We start from the raw sequence: 17,500 nt of genomic DNA on the forward strand, positions 1-17,500 counted from the left end.
AGCCATTACTGAAAAAGGCCCATCCAAAAGCTCATAGGGAGTTTGTGAAAAAGCATCTTAATGAAAATGCAGGCATGTGGAAAATATTTGTGATCAGACGAGAAAAAATTGAACTTTTTGTTCTAAATTTAAAGCATTCATAACTTCTGACACAAGCCAGCACTGCACATCACCCAGTCAACACCATCCTGACTGTCAAGCAGGGTGGTGGTGGCATCATGTTATGGGGTTGTTTTCATCAGCAGGGACTGGCAAGCATGTCAGGATAGAAGGGACAAGTGCAAAGTACAGGAGAATCCTTGATGAAAACCTGCTTGAGTCAGCCATGATTCTGAAACTGGATAGGAGATTCACATTTCAGGAGGTCAATGATCCAAACACAAAGCTAAAGCCACACTGGAGTGGCTGAATTAGAAGAAATTAATGTTCTTGAGTGGTTCAGTCAAAGTCCTGCTTTGAACCCAATTGAACAGTTTGGCAAGATTTGAAGGTTGCAGTTCATCGACGATCCCCATAAAACTTGGCAGAACTACAGTGTGAAGAATGGGCAAAGTTTTCACCATCTTACTGTGTAAATTTGGTAGAGACCTACCCCAAAAGTCTCACAGCAGTCATTGCTGTAAAAAGTGCTTCCACCAAATACTGAACTATGGGGATGAATACTTTTGCAATTCATGAATTTTGATTTGTACATGTTTTTTGCAGGTATTCCTGACATGTAACCTCCTTCAACTACAATAGTGTTTAGTTTTGTCCCTTCAGTTATGAAGAAACAAGTTCATTTGGGAAACATATTTCTACATTATTATCCCCCGCCAACGAACGAAGTTGACGGGGAATATAGAAATGGGTTCCGTCCGTCCGTCCGTCCGTCACATTTCGTTTCTGGAGCTAAACTACAAATCCCCTCAAGATATATTTCCGAAATTTGGTACACATATCAAGCAAGTGGTGAACTGGTTCCTTTTGATATTTAGAGATTTCCCCCAAAAAAATTTCTGTCACTTTCCATGGAAACAAGTTGGGTATTAAGAAATAATTGAGGTTAACCTTTGTTTCCAGAGCATAGTTGCAAAACTATTATTACAATTCAAACAAACAAGAGGTATTTACAAACAATCCATTTTTCTCATCTCCCTGTCAAGGCTGGAGTGCCACAAGGCAGTGTTCTCAGCTCGATCCTATTCCTAATCTTCATCAATGATCTCTCTGAACCTCTGGAAAATCCTCTTTATCTCTTTACTGATGACTCCACCCTCTTCCCTACCTTCAGACCTTGACAAATTAACAAATTGGTCAAACACTTGGAATATGTCTGTTAACCCTCAGAAATCCCACACATTCTCTCTCTCTCTCCCTGTCTGTCTTTCTGTCTCTCTCTCTCTCCTTCTGAAAGGCCCATACCACAAACCCTTTGTCAACTTCTTCAAGAACCCTCTCAAAAAAAGTTCAGTCACTGAAATGCTTGGGTGTCGCTCTCAGCCATGATCTCTCTTGGGCAAGCCACATTTCAAAGTTGGCCTCCACAGCCAGTTAATGCCTGGGCATCCATCGTGCATTGTCCTTTCTTGGCACACCTTCACTCCTATCCACCTACAAGGTTTTCATCTGCAGTTTGATGGCATGCTGCTTTCCCCTCTGGGCTGGTGCCCCTGCCTCACAACTTGCTCAGCTCGATGCCATGGAAACCAAGGCTTTCAACATCATTGAAATCTCTCGCAATGAAGCTGAGTCGATGGGCCTATCACTTTTCCATCGCAGACATACATGTCAGTGGTCTCTTTGTCTTCTTCCATCTCCTTTCTGGTCTTGCATCCTCTGCTCTCTCTGTGTTTTGCCCCACCTCCCCCCAGGTATCTGCAGAACACATGCAGTCCACCAGCATCCTCCTATTAAAAAGTGCCAAAACCCAGAACCACTGGTCACCTCCACTCATTTGCTCCTATTATTTTTTCCTGCCTGTATAACCAACTTCCACATTCTCTTCAATTTCATTCTTTCCTTGAGGTCTTCAAAACAGCTTCTTACCATCTCAGATCATCCCTTTTTATCACCATCTCAGATTTTTGACTGTCTCCATCTATTTTCTCTCTCTACCCCACTGTTGGCATTCCCCCCTTCTCTCTCTGCTGGACCTTTTGTTATGTCGCATCCTGATCTATCCTCTGTTCTAGTTCTTCCATGAGCTTTCACTATGTATGCCAAAAAAATGTTGCTGACATCAAGTATTTCCTGTTATTCAAACCGCCTGATCTATGACCATCAGTTCAGATTGTAATCTGGTTACTCAACCATGTATATTCTGCACCACTTTCTCAGCAATCGATCTGTTTACAAACAAGAGGTATTTCTTTATGAAATTTGTTACACACTTCAAGAATAAATTGAACTGATGCCTTTTGCTACTTGTTTGTAATTCATTTGAGCTCAATTCGGAGTGTCATAGCAAAGGGGTTGAATACTTCATGACAAGACATTTCAGCTTTTCATTTTTAATTGATTTGTAAAAATGTCTAAAATTGTTTTCACTTTGTCATTATGGGGTATTTTGTGTGGATTCGTGACAAAAGTTAAATTTAATCCATTTTAAATTCAGGTGGTAGCACAACAAAATGTGACAAAGGTTGAGGGGTGTGAATGCTTGCAAATGGCACCGTGTAAAAAAAAAAAAAAAAAAATGCAAAACCTAACCCACTTGGCACCACAGATCACACTTGTACAACAAGACAATAATGCAGGTAGGACTTCCCTTTGTCGACAATGTGCAGGGTGGATGCAGGACTCGATGCTGCCCACTTTGAGAAACCAGAAACGAGACTAGAGCCAGTGACAATGGTGTCCAAAGACAAAGTAAAAATAGCCTCGAGCTATGATGAGTAGGCCTTAAACCAGGCTTTGTGCTCCTCTGCAGAGTGAACCACAGTCATCTCTGCCTCACGATCCGCCTCACAAGCACCTCCATGGACGACTTACTTGACCTTCCACATGAGCCTCTCTCTGTTCTCTTCTTCCTTCTGGGTGGAATCTTCCTCTCTTCTGGGTCCCACCAATGGGGCAGCCCCAGTAAAAATTAATGTACATAACCACCTTGCCACATTGCCAGTTATCTTAATCAGCTATTTGCACATGTGACATGTGTGCCTCTGTGTGTGGGAAATCCATACCTAGTCCTGTTTACAAACAAGAGGTATTTACACATACATAATTAATTTTGTCTGCCTGTCTGTAAATTACATATGCTGTCACCTTAGCATCACGTGTAACAAACGAGTTACTCTGACGGATCCCTGTTACATGGCAATCAAACCGACTTGAAGCACATGGATAATACTGTTGTGTAGAAGAGGGGGGGGGGGGGTATCCTTCGCTAGACTGTGGTAAGCGTAGTATTCCCATCCATCCAGTACATGTAGCATTTTTCAGGAATGTATCCCCCGCGAATAGCGGGATCTGACAGTATACACTTTGCAGCGGCCTTTGGTGTCCTCTAAACGGCCTTCAAAGCCAAAGTGTGCAGATTCTGAAGGACAATGCCCAAAATTTGTGGCCTCTAGGTGCTACGGATGAGGCCATTTCCTAATATATATTTATATATATATATATATATATATATATATATATATATATATATGTATTATTTATATATGTATATTTATATATATATATATATATATATATATATATATATATATATATGTATTATTTATATATATACGAGGTGTGTTCAAAAAGTATCCAACCTTAATTTTTCGTGCGTAAACAAATGAAGCTCGGGAGGCGTGGTTTGGTGCACGTATGTAGGCGATCCTAATCCGTATGCGTGAATATTTTCCCGCCTGCAGAAGCTGTCAGTCGCCGACAGACCGCCGATGAGTGAGGAAGTGTAAGTGAGCGCCGTCGGATTTTCGTTTTTGACAAAATGACGGAAAAACTTGACCAACGCTACTGCATCAAATTTTGTGTAAAGCTTGACTATTCCAAAGTGGAAACGATCTGCAAGATTTAACAGGCCTTCGGGAACGAAGCAATGGGCACCACACAGATAAAAGAGTGGTACAACTGATTCAAAGATGGTCGCACATCAGTGGAAAGTGAAGCACGTTCTGGTAGGCCCTCAACATCCCGAAATGAGATCGTCATTGACCAAGTGAGGACCCTGCTGATGCAGGATCGTCGAATCACGATCAGAGAACTTGCAGACGAGGCATGCGTCAGCATTGGATCCATTCATTCCATTGTAACTGAGGATTTGGCTTAAGGAGAATCTCAGCGAAGTTCATGCCAAAGCTGCTAACGATCGAGCAGAAGCAACTCCGTTTGGAGATCGCACAGGACATGCTGGAGACTGTGAACAGCGATCCCAACTTCTTCAACACAGTGATCACTGGCGATGAGACCACAGTGATCCGTCATTTTGTCAAAAACGAAAATCCGATGGCGCTCACTTACACTTCCTTACTAATCGGCGGTCTGTCGGCGACTGACAGCTTCTGCAGGCGGGAAAATATTCACGCATACGGATTAGGATTGCCTCCATACGTGCACCAAAGCACGCCTCCCTAGCTTCATTTGTTTACGCAAGAAAAATTAAGGTTGGATACTTTTTGAACACACCTCGTATATTGTTATAGATTTCCGCCAGTTCGGCGGCGTGCGCATGACCTTTTCAGCCCAATCCAGGCCGCGCGTCCACCGAACACACAATCTAGTCGTAGCTTCCAGACAAACGCCGAAACCCAGCTTACGGGTGTTTTTAAGACACCATAAACTAGCCAATCCCTCTGTCCACGCGCTACAGGGTCGATCGCCGAATTGTCGATGTACCTAATTATTCGTGCGGACAGAGATACTGGGAGTTTATACTGTGAGACGGGACCTGCACGAAAACGAGCCGCTTAAGCGGCTCGTTCCGTATGCGAATGCCGAGCGGTTATATATCGCCAAGTCCCGTCGGACGAGATTATTATGTTTATCGGCTTTAATTATCCAGTTAATTCCCCGAACGCTCCATGGCAGTCAATGTGAGGAAAGGGACGCAATGAGCAGGTGACATTCAACAATGGGGGACATTTATTTGAACACAGGCATGCAAGCAATGAATGAGTGGGGATAGGGGACAGGACACGAGCAAAAGCCTACAGCCGATGTCTATTATGCAATGTACATACAGGCACTTAACAACAATTCTACTTAAGGACAAGGCACCACAGACTTTCATGCAAAACCCAAGAAAGAAAGAACCGGGCTCGTGAGCCTTTAATGTACTCAAGGCCGGGATGACTGGAACAGGCCCTGAGAGACCGGGCCGGCTACCTGGCCACCCTCGTGGTGACTCGATGGGTCCTTTTTATCGGCGACCCCTGGTGTCTCCATTTGGCCCGATACATCGCGAACGCGTCAATCGCTTGGGCGGCTTGATGAGCTGCTTGTACGATTCTCCTCGGTCGTCCGGCCTTCACTGTGGCCTGGCCTAGCCGACGACGCGCTGGAGGAGCGAATGGGTCTCGACCCCGGCTTCCTGCTGGCAACCCTTCCACTCCGAACTCCAACGGCTCAACTCCTGCCGGTGGCTTGGCAACTTCAAATATTGTGGAATTGATACATTGAGTGGTCGTGTGTGTTCGTAGAGTGTGCTTCAAGTGGAGCTGAGCTCACAGGTAAGTGTTGCAAAAGCACCATTTGCACTGATATTCTTCTCTGGAATGCAGTTGAGTGAGTTTCTGAAAATGGTGTGTGATACCATCGATGGGAGAAGGTAAAATAGCCAGTTGCCTGAGGGCAAGCTTGGAACAAGAGCCCGGGAGTACAGTTAAAAATGCTTGACTCAGTTGTGTGAAACATTGGAGTGAATACAAGTTCCTGAAAGCAATTCACTTCCAATGCTGAGTTTTCTTCAAAGCTCGGAAGGAAAAATATTTCATTAATTTTAGGTACAATGGCAAACTGACCAGTATAACCAAGTAAATACGCACAGATATACTTATATACAAAGCCATCAACTGTCATCGTTTGTGGAGTGTTTAACTGCAAGGCAAACTGAAGCCTGTTTGAATGTCTTTCTCGAGCTGGAAATACACACAAGTTGCTTTTTACAAGCCAAATTCTTACCAAAGCCATGATTAATGTTAATGGAATGTTAATATTCATCATTTAATAGCCCCCCCCCAAACCACATGATAGTTTTGAATATTACTAATTTAAATAAGTCACACCTGTCAGATGGCAGTTCTTCGAGTGAGACCAAAACCTCAGACATGAATGATGAAAACATACATCAGTTTCTGTGTCAAAGTCGTTCAAAAAGTCTTGAAACAAATCTATGAACTCCTTCCGAGTTTCACAAAGAACATTTTCATTCATGAACTATGCAAGGATTTGCTGTGAAAATAAGGATATGCATTACTTCATCTTCATACAACAGAGTTGTTTGGCTCGCATTATATTTAAAAATATATGAAACTTTACCTCGACATGGTCAATCGTTGAATCCACTTGCTCCAGTTCGAAATATACATCAGTATAGAAAAATGCTTTGATTCAAAGCCATAATCCTCCCATTATAGAGTTTGACATTTTAAACATGCTGTAATGAAAAAGGGAAATAATTAATATGTGAAATAATTAATTGAGGTACGACATAGCTTTGTGTTTAACAAAGTAATTATGCATTGATATACTTATATACAAAGCGCTCACCTGTCTGTTGGTATTTCTTCAAGAATCACCATCACAGCAGATAAGGGAGTTTTGTTGAACCCTTCTCCTCCACGGTTTCTATAGAATTGAGAGTAGGGAGGGGCATGGATCTTTCCAGAAGAATGTTGAACAACGTGGTGCTGGTACTTTTCAACCTTCCATGTGCTATAGGTGGGAGGGAAGGCCTAGTATCTCTTCTGGGTTTACACGTATGTTTTCCAACCAAAATGCGATAAGCCCCAGAATCTCTCAAAAATAACTTTTTGTTGAAGCTGGGATGATAGCTATAAACATTAGGTGGGCAAACTGGCTGAGTTGTTGTCTGAAAAAAACAGAACCACCCACTTCTAATTAAGTGTCAGCTGCTACACCACAATCCGCAGCATCACTCGCCTGACATGGCTTTAGAAGTCTTCTTTTTTTGGCAGGATTATTAACTCCACAAGCAAGTGCCAAAGATTGTGCTACAGGAGTTATTTTTCACAAAGTACATAAACTGCAAAGAAGAAGGGAGGGTAAACAGGTTTTTGTTTTGCTGTATGTACTCTTCCAGAGTTTATGTATACAGTGGGGAGAACAAGTATTTGATACACTGCTGATTTTGCAGGTTTTCCCACTTACAAAGCACGTAGAGGTTTGTAATTTTTATCATAGGTCCACTTCAACTGTGAAAGACGGAATCGAAAACAAAAATCCTGAAAATCACATTGTATGATTTTTAAATAATTAATTTGCATTTTATTGCATGAAATAAGTATTTGATCACCTTCCAACCAGTAAGAATTCCGGCTCTCACAGACCTGTTAGTTTTGTCTTGAAGAAGCCCTCCCATTCTCCACTCATTACCTGTATTAACTGCACCTGTTTGAACTCATTATCTGCATAAAAGACAGCTGTGCACACTCAATCAATCAGATTCCAACCTCTCCACAATGGGCAAGACCAGAGAGCTGTCTAAGGACTTCAGGGACAAAATTGTAGACTTGCACAAGGCTGGGATGGGCTACAGGACAATAGGCAAGCAGCTTGGTGAGAAGGCAACAACTGTTGGCGCAATTATTAGAAAATGGAAGAAGTTCAAGATAACAGTCAATCTCCCTCGGTCTGGGGCTTCATGCAAGATCTCACCTCGTGGAGCCTCAATGATCATGAGAAAGGTGAGGGATCAGCCCAGAACTACACGGCAGGACCTGGTCAATGACCTGAAGAGAGCTGGGACCACAGAATCAAAGAAAACCAGAAGTAACACACTACGCCGTCATGGATTAAAATCCTGCAGCGCACGCAAGGTCCCTCTGCTCAAGCCAGCACATGTTCAGGCCCGTCTGAAGTTTGCCGATGACCATCTGAATGATCCAGAGGAGGAATGGGAGAAGGTCATGTGGTCTGATGAGACCAAAATAGAGCTTTTTGGTTTAAACTCCACTCGCCGTGTTTGGAGGAAGAAGAAGGATGAGTACAACCCCAAGAACACCATCCCAACCGTGAAGCATGGAGGTGGAAACATCATTCTTTGGGGATGCTTTTCTGCAAAGGGGACAGGACGACTGCACCATATTGAGGGGAAGATGGATGGGGCCATGTATCGCGAGATCTTGGCCAACAACCTCCTTCGCTCAACAAGAGCATTGAAGATGGGGCGTGGCTGGGTCTTCTAGCATGACAACGACCCGAAACACACAGCCAGGGCAACTAAGGAGTGGCTCCGTAAGAAGCATCTCAAGGTCCTGGAGTGGCCTAGCCAGTCTCCAGACCTGAACCCTATAGAAAATCTTTGGAGGGAGCTGAAAGTCTGTGTTGCCCAGCAACAGCCCCAAAACCTGAAGGATCTGGAGAAGATATGTATGGAAGAGTGGGCCAAAATCCCTGCTGCAGTCTGTGCAAACCTGGTTAAGAACTACAGAAACGTCTGATCTCTGTAATTGCAAACAAAGGTTTCTGTACCAAATATTAAGTTCTATTTTTCTGATGTATCAAATACTTATTTCATGCAATAAAATGCAAATTAATTATTTAAAAATCATACAATGTGATTTTCAGGATTTTTGTTTTAGATTCCGTCTTTCACAGTTGAAGTGTACCTATGATAAAAATTACAGACCTCTATGTGCTTTGTAAGTGGGGAAACCTGCAAAATCGGCAGTGTATCAAATACTTGTTCTCCCCACTGTAGGTGGGGATATAAAGGGAAGGAATCTCTGTTCAAATGGGGGTATAGTGGGGCAACTTAGCTAAATATAGCATAACATTTGTGCATTTTGTGAGGAAAGCACCAAATTTGGCGCACTCGTAGCCTAACATATTATGAACAGATTTGAATATTGGGCCATCTCAAATTTTTTGATGGCAGTGGAAAATGGCTGCAACAGCCATCAGCGGCTGAATTTGAGATGGCCCAATATCCAAATCTGTTCAGAATATGTTAGGCTACTAGTGTGCCAAATTTGGTGCTTTCCTCACAAAATGCACAATTGTTATGCTAAGTTGCCCCACTCGTATAAATAAGTAAGAGAAAGAGGGTGGCTGGTGGGTGGTTGGGGGTGAGGGTGGGGGGGGGAGTAAAAAGGAAAAAAAATTGGATTCATAGTCGAGGCTCATGGAAGAGCTTTGTCCCAAAAACAATTTAATGCAGAGAAACTGGTGTAGGATGAGTGGAAGAGGTGGGGGAGGAGAAGGAGAAGTTGGTGCCGGAGGAGATGTTTGTGAGAAAAAATTCACTCCTTTTTATTGACCGGGTCAAATAGTTTTTTCCCTGAGTTAACAGTTAATGGGAGAAATGGGATAATCCCAGAACCAAAAATATTCTCCAACTAACAACTAAATGGAGTTGAGCAGTGATGCTATATGTTGGGAGTTTCACCACAAGAGGCATTGCTGATGGACTATGTGCAGTCTGCAGACACCTGGGGGTGGGAGGGGGTGGGACAACGACAAAGCACGGAGAGGTCAGAGGGTGCCAGAAAGGAGGTGGAAGAAGACAGAGAAATCACCATTTTGTCGATGATGGCAAAGTGATAGGCCCATAGACTCAGCTTCGTCACAAGAGATTCCAATGATCTTTAAGATCTTGCTTTGCACAGCATCAACCTGAACAAGGTGCTTGAAGGGAGAGCAGTATTACATGAAGCTACAGATGAAAGGAGTTAATAGGACTTGTAGGTTGATAGGAGTTCAGGTGTACCAAGGAAGGACTTTGCATGATGGAGAATCTGTAGTTTTTGTGTAGACGGAGAATAACTGGCTTTGGAGGCCAACTTTTGAAATGTTGCTTTTCCACTAAGAAAGATCATGTCTGAGAGTGAGACCCAAAGGTTTGAGTGACTGAACATACACGAGAGGGTTGTTGAGAAAGTGGATGGGAGTGTTTGCGGTATGGTCCTTTCAGAGGGGGAGAAAGTGAGTGTGTGGGATTTCTCAGGATTAAAAGACGTATATTCCAAATGTTTGAACGGTTTGTGATTTTGTGAAGCTCTAAAGAGAGGGAAGAGGCTGCTGTCTGTCTATCTGAAGGATGAGAAATGTCACGGCAGATGGTGGAGCCATCAGCAAAGTGATAGAGGAATTTTGAGAGATTTAGAAAGATCATTGATGAATAGTAGGAATAGGGTAAGGCTGAGAATACTTCTTTGGGACACTCCAGCCTTGACAGGGAGAGGAGATGACAATATTTTGTTGTGAGCTACACATTGGCTATGACAGTGGAGATGGCCTTAAATGCTATCGGCAGAGAGAGAGTTTATTTCTCATCTAGACATATCAAATGTGTGTACATTATTTATATTGGTAATGGAAGGTGGAGGATACATCTTTACTTGCATTGGGTAAATCTTAGTGGAAATCCTTTGGGTAAACCATTCTCTGGCAATGCATACCAACTCTTACCCCAACCTCAGTGCATTTACATTATGTCTGTACTTGCTATTGCAAAAAATAAACTTGTCCTTAGTTTTCTTTTACTTTCTACACCATATAATTTTTGACATGGCTTTTTATCTTTATTATGACTTGTGAGAAATTACTAACATGTTTTTGTTCGGTTTGTAAATATTTCAGCCTGAAGGGAATTATGAAGAAATGTCTCGCAGTTGGTCTGTTCAACCAAGGCGTCATGGTATGATGTCCTTTTTCCTAATTATTGCCATTGTCAACATTATCCTTACTTTCTATACATTCTCTTCGTATATTATACATTTTATGACCTTGTTTTCATTATTCTCTGCTTCGCAGGTGGACAGCAAGTGATCGTCGTTGATAATGAGACGCCACAAAATGTCGTTCCTGGAACTGAGATGTCAGCCTTCCTAAGTGCTCAAGGTTAGATTCCCTGGATATTCGAGAAGTTCAGGTGGTATTTATTGAAGCAGTGCACTTAAGGTCATATTTCTGGAGAACATTACCTCAACAGGATGCCCTGAAGGCATTCCAAGTTGTAGATTTCATGGTGGGATCAGACAAGATACAGTAGCCTGCAAAAGTATTCACCTCCTACCAATAATACCATGTTTAGATGAATTATGTAGAAACAATTTTTCCAAATGAACTTTTTTATTCATAACTGAAGAAATCAAAGTAGACACTGTTATAGTTGAAGGTGGTTACATGTCAGGAATACCTGCAAAAAACATGTACAAATCAAAATTCATTCGTTGCAAAAGTATTCAGCCCCAAGGTCAGTCCTTGGTTGAAGCACCATTAGTAGCAATGACTGCTACGAGTCTTGTTGGGTTGGTCTCTACCAGCTTTACACAATGAGATGGTGAAATATTTGCCCATTCTTCATGTGAAAATTGCCCTAGTTCTGTCAAGTTTTATGGGGATCGTCGATGGACTGCAATCTTCAAGTGTCGCCATAAATGCTCAGTTGGGTTCAAGTCACGACTTTGACTGGGCCACTCGAGAACATTTATTGTCTTCTCCTTCAGCCACTCCAATGTGGCTTCAGCTTTGTGCTTTGGATCATTGTCCTGCTGAAATTTGAATCTCCTACCCAGATTCAGATTCATGGCTGACTCAAGCAAGTTTTCATCAAGGATTCTCCTACACTTTGCACCATCCATTGCCCTTCTATCCTGACATGCTTGCCAGTCCCTGCTGGTGAAAAGCAGCCCCATGATTTTTCTACCACCGTGCTTGACAGTTAACGAGTGTTAACTGGGTGATGTGCAGTGTTAGGCTTCCACTAGACATAATACTTTGAATTTAGACCAAAAAGTTCAATTTTTTATCTCTTTTGAGCACAAAACCTTTCTCCACATGCCTGCAGTATCATTGAGATGCTTTTCTTCACAAATTGCATACGAGCTTTTAGATGTGTCTTTTTCAGTGATGGCTTCCTTTCTTGCCACCTGTCCATAGAGGCCAGCTTTGTGATGGAACGTGATATTGTTGTTTGATGAACACTGACTCCCATCTCAGACACAGAACCTTCCAGATCTTTCAAAGCCATTGTTAGATTTTCAGTGACATCCCAAACGAATTTCCTGCTTGCCCGGCTGCTGAGTTTGGATGGGTGACCTCATCTGGGAAGAGTCTGGGTGGTATGATATGTCTTCCACTTCTTAATGATGGATTTCACCTTACTCAAAGGGATGATGAGTGAATTTGAAGTCTTCTTATGACCCTCTCCTGAATGGTGCTTCTCCAACACTATGTCTGACTTTTTTGGAAAGCTCCTTGGTCTTCATGTTTGCCTTGTTCATTGACCAAGTGAGTTGCATCTTAAAACTCCTTAGATAAGTTAGGTAGCTTAATTTTTAAGTCATTCCACTGATTACATTCAGGTGAAACCTATTGCACTTATTTTGTAACCTTTTGAACAAATAATTTGCTCCTAAAGTGATTTTATCTGCATTTTTTCTTAGCTTTGTCACTGGAGTTGCTTGTAAAGACTATATATTAAGTTTGATTTTAAAACATCATGATATAAGCTCAGGTGGCATCAAAATGTGTAAACTTTGGAGGGGGATGAATACTTTTGCAGGTCACTGTACATGTTCAAAAAGGTTCAAAGTTAAGGTAAATAATGATAAAAACAATTTTCGAAATAGAATATTTTAACCCTTTGAGACCATAAGCATCTTGAAGGTAATTTTCAGATTTAAGTCCAATTGTATTGTTAGTTTGGCTAACTTTTCATTTTTTAAATTGAAATTCAAGAGCATGCATGATGAAAAGTACATGCTTTTCTCATCAAGAAACAACGGAAAAATTGTCGAAACGGTGTGACATAAGCTATTACCCAGTATTAACTACAATGTTTGCCAATGTACAAACATAATGTACTAACTTTGCCAATGTATTAACGACAAAATCTAAAATTACAGGGAAAATATCAGAGATACACCACTTTAAAATTTAAGGACATATGTGTCCCTTGGTCCTCAAAGGGTTAAATTATATTCAATTTGAACTCGATAAATGTGCCAAATGCACATTGACAGCAGGTAAAACAACAGATAACATTAAAATCGACCGAAGAACAGCAATACAGAATGTGAAATGAAGTATCAAACAAATACCTCTGTGTAGAAGATGGCCACCAATCTTTCACAGAGAAATGCCAAGGAATAAATGTGTAGAACAAAGTTAATCTTGAAAACATGTCTCTTCCCCAAAAACAAAATCAAGACTATAAAAACAGGAAGTTGTGCCAGTGCTCCAATACAGTTGCACTATGGTAAACTGTCGAGATAACAGGATGGCCTTAGAGGTATGCATAATTGCCTCTATAAGTTGTCGAGCCTGGGTTTGAATCCAAGATCCAGCTATAAACTGTCATCCCGGTGTTTCACAGGCAGGTTGATTTATCAATGTGTGCGCCGTCCCTCGGATGGATGTAAAACGGAATCCCTTCTGCCAGCATTCAATTGTGAATGTGAAAGATCGCATGATGTCTTTCATAAAGAGTAGGCAGGCATCGCTGGCACGATGGCAAAATTACAAATTCCTGCTCTAACCTGTGGTGCAACCGTGCCCTCATCCAATGATGCTTCCCCCACAACCTTAAGCTGTATACGAACAAATGAATAATAAACTGTCCACAATCAGAAATCGACAATTGCTGGATAATACCAAAATAAGGAAACTGCTTACGATCCACAAAATATTCTACAAAAGCAGTGCATCCTGAGATTGTACTGACTGTGATGAGGAGGAGGCGGTGGCCTCAAGGAGCTCAACCAGGTGCACAGAATGATGAGTGAGGATTGGTCACGTCAGTGAAGAATTCAACTGAATATCAAATGCAACTTGTGCATAAACACAAAGAAAACAACAAACAAAAATATATCCCAAACTCATCTTTTTTTTTTGTATATCTTGTCGAGGCTCGTGTGAGAGCTAACGCACAACGCACAGCAAGGGGGGCATGAGACAAGAGGGGCGGGAGTGAGAAGGACAAAACCATGTGGAACAGAGACATTAGGAGATAGAGATATATATATATATGTATATATATATATATATATATATATATATATATATATATATATATATATATAATTCCAGCAGTGTGTGTGTGTGTGTGTGTGTGTGTGTGTGTGTGTGTGTGTGTGTGTGTGTGTGTGTGTGTGTGTGTGTGTGTGTGTGTGAGACCGCTGTTTCTCGACAACCTCCGGTCCGATCTAATTGAAACTTGCCAGGTATATTGCTGGGGACCTGAGGATGTGCCTTTTCAAGGTTTGATATTAATCGTACAAGTGCTTCCCAAGTTATGGCCATTTATTTACCAAACCAATGGGAAGACACGTTGTTGCGTGGGCGTGGCTGATGGGGAAGGGAAGCACAGCCACGTTCCCCATTACGGGTTACAATGTATGGGCTTCTGGAGAGTGATGACTTCGTGTATTCTAATAATTTATCGATTTCTTATGCGCATTTTCGATAAACACAATGGCCCAAGTTATGATTGTTTTCATATTAGACGGTGTATAAATTTCGGGAACATCAGAGTGCTGGTATGCTCCGAACCAGGAAGTAAATTTTTTCTCTCTCTTCTCTTCTCTTTTTGTTTTTCCTTGCTACGATATTACGAAAAGGTAACATACGTTGGCACTAATTGAATAATTGGGTATTAAAAGTAAATTGCGAATAATCATAACTGCGAATAATATCGAACTTCCGGGTCACGCACATACGGGCACGTGAGAGCGAAGAAACGGCCTGTGTGGTTTATTTATTTATTTATTTTTATTATTATTATTATTATTATTATTATTATTATTATTATTATTATTATTATATCACGGGCACGTACTAGTATATATATATATATATATATATATATATATATATATATATATATATATATATATATATATATATATATATATATATATATATTGGCAAAGTTGAGACAAAGGGCTTACATTGGGAGCGTTTCATGGTTTCTTTATGCAGCTTCTTTGTATTGAAGAGCAGGGGAGGAGTCGATTTAATTTTTGTAATCCGAGTCACCCGGGTTTAATTGATTAGGTGAGAGCTAATGGGTTATTCCCTCCATTCACAGGTGAGGTTTTTTTGTATACCTTGTCGAGGCTCTTACAAGAGCTAACACACAATGCACAGCAGGGGGGGGGGGCATGAGACAAGAGGGGCAGGAGTGGGAAGGACAAACCAGTGGGGAACAGAGACATTAGAAGATCTGTGGAAGGGAGAGGGGAACACGGGGGCAGGGAACACGGTGTATACAAGATGGACATTACAGGCACTTTCAGGAAGGAAAGCAGGGAATTTGAAGGAGGAGGGTATGGGGCGGATTAACGGGGTAGAAAAGATCGAGGATTTGGATGGGGGACAATAAGAGGTGGTGTTGAACAGCTGTTTTGAAGGCCTGGAGGGAAGAATGGGATTGAACAGAGTGAGTTGGCGGACCTTGAGCGCCCTGCGGAAATGTGGTGGGGACAAATCGCAGAGAGCAGGGGGGGGGGCGAGGCTGGAGAGGAGACGGTAGAAGACAGAATGACCACCGACCAGCCTGTGGTGAGAGAGTGAGAGGCCCAAAGACTCAGCCTCATTGCGGGAGATGCCAATGATCCGAAATGCCTTGGTTTCTACAGCGCGAAGACGAGAAACGTGGGAGGCAGGAGCATCAGCTCAGAGGGGAGAGCAGTACTCCATCCAGCTGCGGACGAAAGCTTTGTAAGTGGTCAGGAGCTCAGGTGGGTCGAGGAAAGACTTTGCACGATGGAGGATTCCCAGTCGGCGACTGGCTTTGGAGGCGAGGTTTGAAATGAAACCTTTGGAGGCGAGGTTTGAAATGAAACCTTTGGAGGCGAGTTTTGAAATGAAACCTTTGGAGGCAAGGTTTGAATCTTGCAAATAAATGAAACAAAAGACAATACATGCACAATGATTGCAAAGAATAAAAGGAGAATTGAAAGCAAAATATCAACAAGTTCACATCAATAATTGAGAGAGTGACACAAGAGCAGGGAAATTAAAAAAAGTAGCCTGGACATATTGTGAATAAACAGGAAAGACTCATTTGAGTGGAGAAAAAACAGGCAGCTAAACTGAGATGGAGATTGAATTTTAATGAATGCCCAAGATCAAAGGACACCACATCAATGGCTTTAAGAATGTCACAAGATTTATGAAAATTACATGATTGATTCAAACAAACAAGTGTAGTTTCTGCAAGATAGAAGCAGAATGCACTATCACCTTTCAGGATCCAAAAAATTCATTAGAACAGCTGTATACACAAAGGCACAACAGTGTATGCAGAGTAATCTCCTGGCACATCTGCAAAAACTTCAATAACCTCATCTCAGAAAAGTCATGCAGCACGAAAGAAAAGCAATCGTTCCAAATGAGGTCAGAGTGCTCACATTGACCTGACCACTCCATGAAGCATGAACATAGATAACAAAGCATTACAATGTGACCATCTGTAATGTCGTGATGTACAAATGATCAGACCGATCACAATGCATTCAACCTCACAAAGGTTTTATTGAGAACACTGAGCTCCATTACTGGTCCCGTGTGTCGCACATGCACACACTGCATTCACGTCAAACCCAAGGAAGGGCAATCATCACACCATCCCTAATCCAATCCTTGGCAAAGACATGAGATTATACGAACACCAAAGTATCACAACTTTGACCTTAAAGCTTATCTAATGAAAATATCGGTGGATACTTTGAGTACTGGGAAGATTCCGTTCCATTTTCTGAAACCCGCAAATGGAGATTACATGTGCAAGCAGCAGAAAAAAAAATAGGCTAGTGAGTAAAGATAATATAACAGGAAATTAAGCCTTGTTGCCTGATTCTAGCAATTTAAAATCCCAGCAATCTTATGGTATTAACTTCTTTTTTAACCATCTGACTATTAGTCTTCAGAACCATATTGCCCACAATTAAGATATTAAAGAGCTCATGATCATCTTGGCACAATATATATATATATATATATATATATATATATATATATATATATATATATATATATATATATATATATATATATATATATATATATATATCTTTCTTTGTCCATGTCCATATATCTTTGTCTATCTCTCTCTCTCATCTGGCCATCTCCATCTTTCTGTCGATTTCCTTCTGTTTGTCTGCCTCAATATCTTGAGGACATCATTTTATGAAAATAGCCATATTATTTTTGTGATGAATATGATTTTGGATTCCCGTCTTCGGACTGCATTATTGCTTACTATCTGAAATCAAGATAACATTTTGGTTGGAATATAAATGAGGTCGAGCCAAAATATTTATCTCAATCCAAGTTATTTTTGTTCAGCATGATATTGATTGAATAGTTGTTTCCATTGTCAATT

General features: G+C 41.4%; 1 protein-coding gene across 1 annotated transcript in view; it reads left to right on the plus strand.

The window, feature by feature from the left end:
* LOC147019826 (complement C3) overlaps positions 1-17,500 on the plus strand; it is a 271,920-nt gene that overhangs the window by 174,157 nt on the left and 80,263 nt on the right. The window contains exons 24-25 of the mRNA XM_085894593.1: positions 10,750-10,807; positions 10,924-11,010. Coding sequence (XP_085750719.1) covers positions 10,750-10,807; positions 10,924-11,010 — 145 coding nt within the window. The remainder of the gene's footprint in view (positions 1-10,749; positions 10,808-10,923; positions 11,011-17,500) is intronic.

Source organism: Eptatretus burgeri, chromosome 9 (genome assembly GCF_056783735.1).
Source record: "Eptatretus burgeri isolate ZD-2024b chromosome 9, Ebu_testis_v1, whole genome shotgun sequence".
In the NCBI taxonomy this organism is placed as follows: Eukaryota; Metazoa; Chordata; class Myxini; order Myxiniformes; family Myxinidae; genus Eptatretus; species Eptatretus burgeri.